Here is a 9,617-nt window from a genome sequence, read left to right as displayed (position 1 = left end):
CAATTTGATCCAATTTTTTAGTTTTAATACATTATATTATATTATATAATATAATATAATATATTATAGTATATAATATTATAGTGATAATGTATTGTAGTATATTATAATATATAGTGATATAATATTAATATAACTATTAATCTGTACTATATAATATTAGTATAACTATTGATACAATAAATTAAAGTGATATAAGATTTTAAAATTTAATATTATATTAATTAGTAATGTATTATATAATATAAAACTATTTTATATATAATTATATATAAAAATGATATACAATATAAAAAATTAATATATATATATATATAAACCGATTAAGTCTGGTTTTAGAATAAGAAAAATCAGAACTAAACCGATTTTGATCGGTTTTAAGAAAAATAAAATCAGCACTAGACCGAACCAAACTTGATGGTCCGGTCCGATTTACTGCTTCACCAATTTTTTTTTATACTCTTAATATATACAACCTTCCTCCCTCTTCTCTGACTATGCTCATAAGGATTCGAACGACAATGGCATCAACGTTGTATATTTGGAACATCACAAAAGTAAAGATCATGGTTTTTTTTTTTGGCCTAATTAATATGTACAGATTGGTTGACGACTCCCTGTTCAATCACCACCTGCAATGGTTGATTTAGTTATTTTAATTTTTTTAAAGCCTCAAACTGCTCGTAAAACTAAAAGAGTCTTGCTACACGTATTAACAAAAGACGCGGTCTTGGACACGTGCTGAAGTGGCAGTGAAATCATTATTATTTTAGAATAAAAAAAAAAAACTTTTTTGGATTGAAACTTCTCTCTAGCCGATTATTTTCTCTGTGGCAGCAAAACAAAACCTAAGATACAGTCTTCCGTCTGGTGTGGATTTTGTCTAGCTTTTGATTTCTCCAGCCGGTTTGGTGTGGATTTTTTCTAGTTTTGGATTTCTCTAGCCGCTTATTCTAGCTTTGGATTTCTCCAGCTCTGTCTCAGATCTGTTTCGGGTGTGTGCTTGCTTTATCTCTTATCTCCCACCTATCCATGACCACCCCTATGACCCTATCAGATCCTGATTCAATGTCTCATTTATTGTTTAGAACTATTTTGACCCGACTTTTGCAGTTGATTGATATCAAAATTAATTTAAATTGTATTACTAAAAGTTTCTTCCCCTTCTGTCATGTCTCATTTGCTTATATAAATTTCATGGTCCGATTCCAAGTTTACTGTTGCGATCTTTAGCTTCTATAATCATCAAGAATTATCCAAGTTGGTGTTCATGACTTCTTACAGAAGAATTTATTTCTTGGAAAGCTCTTTTTAGAAGAATTAGGCATTACCCAGAGAATAGATAAAAAAATTAACCAGAGACTAGGATTTGAGAGATGCTCAAAGACGCGCAGAAGAACGGGAAAAGCCTCTAGCTTTTTTATCCCTACCATTTAAACCGACTTTGCCCCACCAAGAGAAAAAGCAAGAGAAGAAGTAAGGGTTTGACATATGGGATATTTTTGCCCACAGGAGTAAAAGCTGTAGGTCTCTGAGATGGAAGAAGCAAGAGAGTTCTGCTTCTAATCCAATGCCGTTCGATTATGGTCTGGTGTTTTTTTTTTTTTTTTTTAATAAAAGGCTGATGAGGCAGTGACATCTGTCCACTGCCATGTCCGTGCGTAAAAGAGACTGCGTTTTTCATTCGTAAGTACAGCATTTTCCAAACTAAAACATCTGTCCCACAACATAGCAACTTACAAAAGCCCCCAACGTAAACCCTTTTTCAAAGGGAAACCTGATCGTTAACCTTTACAAAAACCCTGTCATAGTGCAATGTTTGAGAAGTATGATCTACTGATCTATTTTCTTTGTATGAACAAGGCCAATGTACATCATGAAAATCACATTCAAAACCTTCATACGGTTCTTGATCCTGAAATATTTTCAATCCTAGCCTGAAAACTATTGCCAAAATAAGACAATTTACATGGCTGAAAAATCATGGATATAGTCATTCCACATTTCGGTTGCTATAGAGTCTCGCAGTTGTGAAGAAATTTCTAGTTGTTCCGTTTCAACACCAATGTCCGGAGCTTGGGTGTCGATATGCATAATGGGTTGTTCCACATCTAAAGGAGGCAATGAATCCTCGAATATAGTACCTTCTTGTTCATACATTCTAAAGATCCAATCATCTGGTTTCTCCCTACGGATGTAATTGTGTATTGCACATGCTGCCACGACCAATTTCACCTGTGTTTGTAATGGGTATGGAGGAGCAGACATCAATATAGGGAATCGTGCCTTCAAAGCGCCAAATGTGCGATCAGTGGCATTTCGTAACAGCGAGTGCCGTTCGTTAAATAGCTCTCTGACATCTTGTGGTTGATAGCCAATCGGATATTCCTTTAAGTAATAGGGAACGTCAGGATACGGGGCAATGAAACCTGCCATATTTGCATACTTGTTGTCCACAAGGTAGTATTTACCTGCCATCATCGTAATTTGGTATACAAGAATCGAAGTAAGAGCTTCATACTGTTTTAGCAGAAGGCGAAAACATCTGACTGATGACAACTTCCCAAATACAGACCATACCTTTAGGGACCTGCAGTTTATTCCGCCTTGTCAGTGCAGAATTTAGGACTTGCAAATCTGATGCTGAGCCTTCCCAGCCCGCTAGGACATAATGGAACTTTAGATCAAATGAGCAAGCTGCCAGAACATTTTGTGAAAGCATGCCATTCTTATTGCGGAAAGGTCCTTGCTCATCTACACCTACCATAACTGGAATATGGATCCCATCAACGGCTCCCACACAATCCTAACAGAAAAAAATTAGAAAATGACAAAATGATTAACCAGAAGAGATGCCGGTCAAGCTTAAAAATTTATGTTACCTGAAAGTATGGATAAAATCTTGGGTCTTCCAAAATCTCAGGTGGTACATCTGAACCCGGAGGTTGAAAGAAATCTAATGAAATTGCCATAATTGCATTCAAAACATTATTGAAATGGCGGCTAATGGTTTCTCCTGAATATCGGAATAACTCTTGGACAGCTCGTGTTCGTAGATTATGGCCAATTACGAACATGAAAATGGCTAATTGCTCCTCAATCTTGATTCGATTTGTGTGGCGCAGCAAGCCTTTCGCTTGCAAAATGTCGCACAACTTGTAAAATACATGCTTATCCATTCGAAAATTTTCCAAACAAAGTTCATTTTGCCCATTCAGTACTTGATCCACAAATTTTACTCCACTGGATGCCAAAACACTTGTCAGTTCTGTTGGAATGTAATTCCCAAGGATTCCATCCTTTTCATCATCAGAGCTTTCCATGGAAAAACTAATCTCTGCACCCAACAACATATTCATATATCAGCAAAGGATGAGGACAATCAGAAGTTCGAATTTAACAGAAAACAAATAGAAGAAGACAAGAAACTACCATGATGAGTAAAAGGGAACGCAGAAGATCAACTGAGGAGAAGTGCTACACTAAGTAATTTGAAATGCATAAAAAGCAGACAGAACTAATTGAAAACCCATTATGAGAAGTGCTACTTTTCTTAAATAAGCAAGCCAATAAATCCACTAGATATCTAATCACCAACCCTTGTACCATGAATAACTACAAAGATTCTCCTCGAGAACATACAAAGTGGTTTTTGTGAGAATGCTGGGACTACAAACTGATGTGCCCAACCCCTAATAGCTTCTTTTAATAAGAATTGATGTGCCTACCAGGCCCTAAAAGCATGACCTAATTTTGCTTTATGATTGGAAATCCTATACCAAAGAAATTCCAACACGGTCATGCTTCTCATAAATAATAGGACAAGGCCAACATTACCAAGGAATAAGAGGCTAAATATGGATAAGAATTGGCTTTTTCAGGATGTTACCACAATTTCACAGCCTCAGAAGAGACAACAGATTAGATCTATTAGTGATAACTGATAACCTAAAAGCTATTTCCATCCCATTCCATGATCAAGTAATTTTAAGTACAGAGGTGAGAGGTTTCTTACCAAGGCACCAAAGTGGGGCTCACTTCTTATACAGAGGCAGCATATATTCTCCAAATTCAAATGTTCATCTTCAAAAACTCAAATCTATACTCAAAGAACCACACATAAGTTTAGTCATCTGTAAAAGCATTCAACAACATGAGCCTCCAAGGTCAGAAGTTTAGAGTTAAAGAAAGACGTAACATATAATGGACCAACAGAACCAACACTAGCAACCTAAAGAAGAACAAACCGAGTCATCAAACTCCATCACCCCTCACCCACCCATCTTCCCTCGACTGGAAAGATTTTCAATCATCCTTTGTCATGCAGACAAACAACATCAAGTTGAAAGACTTTCCATTCACAGACCTACTGAATATATCAAACAATGACGATTATCAGTACTCAATCGCTTGACTCAAAAAAGACCCATGGCTGGTCTCTTGAATACCCCTAAGATGGTCAGAAAAGACTAGGCAAACAAATGTATAGAGCAATCAACAAAGCTGATAAGCATGCACACTACAGGGGCACAATACCACCCTTTAAGGAATGAGATCCAATAATCAGATTTTGAGTCATCAGCAGTCCACAAGATCTTCTCGGACCTTTTATGTTAATTTCCTAGTAGTTGATAAACTATCACATCCATTCCACGCAATTATGAATTGTATCTCATTGCTTAGCGACAACCTTTACGGCATACCAAGATGAAACTAAAAATACTGGTTCACAATGTGTTTTACTGAACAGTCTTCCAGCCAGAAAGTTGTAATTTTTTTTTTTTTTTTTTTTTTATAGGTAAAAGAAAATATAGTCAAGAAAATAAAGGATAAAAAATCTAAGCCGAATGTGGGGCTTGAACCCATGACCACAAGGTTAAGAGCCTTGCGCTCTACTGACTAAGCCAGAAAGTTGTAAAATTAGGGTGCAGAAAACCAAGTTCTTGCTTAGAAACACCAGATGTCCCCCAACAGCTCTATACAGCCATCTTCCTGAAGAAACGAGCTTATAAAGTTTCTATCTCCCAATACTTGATTTGACGATCATAATTTTGATTTTACCCAACACATCTTAAACCCACGAGCACACTCTCCACTCCATTCTTTTTTTTTTTTGATAATCTCATCTCATTAAAATCAAGTCCTTACATAAAACTGCCTATCAAGCCATGCAGCTTGAGAAACACATGAAGGACATCCATCCCACCAGACACTTACATCATCAACATTCCTAGCAAATCTTGCTAAACCATGCGCAACATTGTTACCTTGCCTACATACATGCACAAAAGAAATTTCCTGGAAATAAGTTCTAAGTCTTCTTATCTCATCTATTACATAGGCAAAATCAGATAAACATTCAGAGGAGGAATTTAAGGCATTAACTAAAATCAAACAATCAGATTCCATCACCAACTTGTATATGCCCCACTGCAACCCGAATTGGAGACCTCGCAACACTGCTGTGGCTTCGATAAATTCTGAGCTTGATACAGCGTGCTCAATCTTGCTGCAAGCCATTAAAACATTGCCCTCATGGTCTCTTAAAACCAGACCAATTCCAGCTTTATCAATCTCACCGAAGGTAGCACCATCGACATTCATCTTCAAGCTACCCTGTGGAGGAGGTTTCCAGATTAGGACCCTTGGAATATCTTGACTGCTGCTCTCCAGAATCTGAGCTTTTTTAAACTCAGATTGCATAGATAGGGCTGTAGAAATAACAGAAGAAAACTGAAGAGAAATGTTATCATAAATTTCAAGATCTCTTCCTCGTTGCCTCTATCCTTTACTTCCAGCACAATCTCCCCAAAAGATTTCCCAAAGCCTATCTCCCCTAACAAAGGTTGAAACTGGATACATAAGGAGTAGATAGTACTGCAGTAAAATAAAGCATGTGCTGCATCCTCTCTACATTGGTTACAAAACAAACAAGCATCACTCTCCAGAATTTTTTTCCTCACAAGATTTTGATATGTAGGTAGGATTTCCAAAAAAGCTTTCCATACAAAGATCTTCATCTTTAAAGGGATTTTCAATTTCCACAAACACTTCCAAAAGGGAGCTAGTAGTTGAACCCGAGACCCTTCCCCTTCTTTTAGAACATAAGCCTTTTGAAGTTTTCTGTACCCACTCCGAACTGAATAGAACCCACTTTTTTCATCTAACCAATACCAGGAATCCTCATAAATGGGAGCCACATTAACCCTTAAAATCTGAGATACTATTCTTGGATTGAAGAGAACTCTTAATGCATCAACATTCCACCAACCCGAAACACTATCTATTAAATTCTGAACTTTCAGATTCTCCTGAGGATGACCTACCGTTTCACCTAGCAAAACTGATGGTTGAATTCTAGGAATCCAATGGTCTTTAAACACATATGTTTCCACCCCATTTCCCACTCTCCTGACACATCCAGATTTCAATAGAGGCAAGGCACTGTGAATGCCTTTCCACACATATAATGAATTAAAACCAATCTTAGCTTCAAACAGAGAGCTCTTTGGAAAATACCGTGCTTTGAAGATCTTGTATAAAAGAGAATCACAGTTAGTAAGAAGCCTCCACCCCTGTTTAACTAAAAGGGCCATATTGAAGTCATATAAGTTTTTGAAACCCAGACCTCCTCTAAATTTGGACACACTCAATTTCTGCCACCCCACCCAATGAATTTTCCTCTCCTGAGCTTGATTACCCCACCAAAATCTGGCCATCATCATTTCCATCTCATGACATAAGGTTTTAGGGAGTAAGAAGCAAATCATTGCATATGTCGGGATGGACATAGCTACTGCTTTTAATAGGATTTCTTTACCCCCTTGAGATAGCAAATTTCCTTTCCACATCTGAATTTTCTGCCATAATCTTTGCTTAATATCAGAAAAGGCTCTTTGTTTTGATCTTCCTACCATGGGCGGCAGGCCCAAATATTTCTCGAATTGCTGAGTGTTACTCCCAACCCACATTGCCATAATTTTTGCTTTCACGCCCTCTTGTACATTTTTACTAAAAACCATCAAAGTCTTTTCTTTATTAATGCATTGCCCTGACGCTTTTTCATACATTTCTAGCAGAGATAGAATATTAGCGTTAGTAGAGACATCAGCTTGGCAAAAGATCACACTATCATCAGCAAATAATAGGTGGTTCACCCGAGGAGCCCCTCTACAAATTCTCACCCCTTCCACCATTCCCGCATTAGCATTTCTTTTCAATAAGCTAATCAGTCCTTCTATGCATAGAAGAAATAGGTACCTAATGCCTCTGGATGGATAAACAGGGCCTTTTGGACTGCTATTCACCAGAACAGAAAAGGAAACTGTTGACACACAATGCATAACCAGCTCAATCCATTTATGGGCAAAACCAAGAGCATTCATCATCCCCCTCAAAAAACCCCATTCAATTCTATCATACGCTTTGCTCATGTCTAATTTGAGGGAGGTCATGGATACGAACCCAAAATGCAGCATGTTTGATTTGCATCGAGCTGAGTTGCAACGTACCTTCAAACGGTTTCAAGAGTATCAGCTGTTTGTCAAAATGCCACGGACCGTCCCTTTCAACCTTTGATTTGTCCCCCTCGTTTTCGAACTCCACCAGAGTGAAAACTGTATTCAGATCCATAAATTTTATCCCAAAAACTGGTCTCCACACTTTCTTCATGGTAACCTTAAACGCTTCGTGATTATAGTGTTTTCTAGTGAGAAGACTCATAATCAAACAGTGTTTCCCCCTATCAAGAACCTCTTCCACCATACTAGACTCCACCACCACTTCTTCATTCTCCTTCTCTGTGAGAGACAACGAGGCATACAGGGAGTCCAACCCCTCAGCCATCTTTTGCTACCTACGGACTACTCGTACGCCGATGAGGAAACGAAACCTCTACTCTAGGGCAGAGAGAGGAAAAAAGTAGTGCATCTTCTCCACTCCATTCTTAAGACAGTAAGAAGGGACATTTGAGATTTTGAGCTAGAGTTAATTTGGATATTTCAACTGAATCATAAATTAATTTGCAATATTCTATGAAGTCAGACATAGGTATACATGCTTAATGCAAACGCTTGAAAACTAAAGTTGAAGAATCAAATATTTAAAACATTAAGACTGGCCACTGACCAAGTTATGAGGTCACTTCCATTTTAGTGTGAGGTAATAACCAAATTTTATTTCCACAATATTTGGCAATAGAGTCAAAACAGCCAGTGCCCATTGATAATATGCCGATAATTGACACATCCTATCCAAAAATTAAAAAAAAAAACGTTTTCTGGATCAGGAAATCAATGACCTAAAAAAGAACCGACAAATTCATAATGCCTATTCGAATTAGAATCTAACTCCATCTCCATTCACATCCCCCTCATATACAAACAGGTTATAGAGCCTTAAATGAAATGCAAATCCATTGGGAGTGAGAGGAAATAGCAAGATACAAGAACCAACTTATTTATTCAAATAGATAGACAACCCTAATTTATTATTCGTCCATTTATTTGTTTAAATCAAAAGAATGTATCAGAAGTGTTTGTCTTGGCACAAAGAGTAAGCCAACCGACATTTTTCATCTCCATCCAACCAAGCTTTAAGGGACTACGACATAGTTTTACATTGGTAGTCAAACAAAAAAACCGAGCACCATCATAGAAAAAGAAGGGTGAGAACGAATGTATCAATCAAATTGCAGAGAAAGAAGCATTCACAAAAAAAAAAAGAAAAAGAAAAAAAAAGCCATTTAAGACGAAGCAATTCTCATTAGTGATCCTACCAAAAAAGAGACATGTAGCCTTCAATACAAACGAGAATTTCCTATCGAACTATTCCATCATCAACAGTAGGCCACACTTTACACAGTAGAGGCTCGGCCATTACTGTTCTCTCGAATCCCAGCTACAAAGAATTTCGAGACACAATCCCGATTCCTCTTTTACCCTTTTACCACATTTTTTTCGGAAACCAAACGGGCCTCCTCCAAAATCCTTAAACCCCCATACCTGAAAAAAGTCCCAAAGAGTATTCTGTGCCGCTTTGCTACCCGAAGAAGGCGAAGACGACAACGTTTAGCTGATTCCTTCCGAGAAACCGAGACCGGGGGGGTGGAAGGTGGTGGTGAGAGGTAGAATTCAATGTTAATAGGGTTATTGAGATCAGGGAGACTGAGAGAGGGTGGGAGAACGAGAGAGGCAGAGGGAGACGACCAGATGAATGGCGTCTTGGTGGCAGCAGTAACGTTGGGTCTGTGTACAGAGCGACTACGTTTTTATTACCATTTTCAGTAATTTTTTTTTTTTTTTTCTACTAAATCAAGCTTGCATATATATTAATAAAATGAAGAGGAAACAGGAGGGTTTTGCCACTATCTATAGATACAAATTGGAAGGTAAGATAACTACTAGAATGCAACTAATAATACTATTGGTTGCTGCCCATTCCGCCACAAAATGCGCAAAATAATACCATTTTTAGCAATTGTTTTTATGGTAAGTATTAACTGAGACAGTGAAGATGTGCAGTTGCTATTTTCATATTACATATCTTTCACTTTAATATGATTTTTTTTTTAATTAAGGGAAATATTTTAGCCTAAATCTTATAAAATAAATCCATAA

General features: G+C 37.4%; 1 protein-coding gene across 6 annotated transcripts; it reads right to left on the bottom strand.

Annotated features, from left to right (window-relative positions):
• Nucleotides 1-1,808: 1,808 nt before the first annotated feature.
• Nucleotides 1,809-9,286, bottom strand: LOC122299294 (putative nuclease HARBI1). 6 transcript variants are annotated; one of them, XM_043109445.1, is made up of 5 exons: nt 8,777-9,284; nt 4,016-4,099; nt 2,883-3,337; nt 2,581-2,806; nt 1,809-2,471 (listed from the first exon to the last, which is right to left on the bottom strand). In XM_043109445.1, the coding sequence occupies exons 3-5, from the start codon at nt 3,321-3,323 to the stop codon at nt 1,966-1,968; spliced, it is 1,173 nt and encodes a 390-aa protein (XP_042965379.1). In that variant the 5' UTR covers nt 3,324-3,337; nt 4,016-4,099; nt 8,777-9,284; the 3' UTR covers nt 1,809-1,965. The 6 variants fall into 6 exon arrangements, with proteins under 6 accessions (XP_042965379.1, XP_042965380.1, XP_042965378.1 ...); XM_043109446.1 differs by having other exon boundaries at nt 4,016-4,133; nt 9,003-9,284; XM_043109444.1 differs by having other exon boundaries at nt 9,003-9,284.
• Between the last annotated feature and the right edge of the window lie 331 nt (nt 9,287-9,617).

The sequence above is a fragment of the Carya illinoinensis genome, chromosome 16, assembly GCF_018687715.1.
Source record: "Carya illinoinensis cultivar Pawnee chromosome 16, C.illinoinensisPawnee_v1, whole genome shotgun sequence".
Classification (NCBI taxonomy): domain Eukaryota; kingdom Viridiplantae; phylum Streptophyta; class Magnoliopsida; order Fagales; family Juglandaceae; genus Carya; species Carya illinoinensis.
This window is presented reverse-complemented; position numbering and strand designations above follow the sequence as displayed.

Excerpts from the sequence above, each read along its gene's own strand:
- LOC122299294 (XM_043109447.1), bottom strand. The coding sequence starts at position 3,323 with ATGGAAAGCTCTGATGATGAAAAGGATGGAATCCTTGGGAATTACATT. Across the intron at positions 2,807-2,882 it reads GATTTTATCCATACTTTCAG|GATTGTGTGGGAGCCGTTGA; the intron begins GTAACATAAATT and ends TTTTTCTGTTAG. Across the intron at positions 2,472-2,580 it reads TAAACTGCAGGTCCCTAAAG|GTAAATACTACCTTGTGGAC; the intron begins GTATGGTCTGTA and ends CGATGATGGCAG.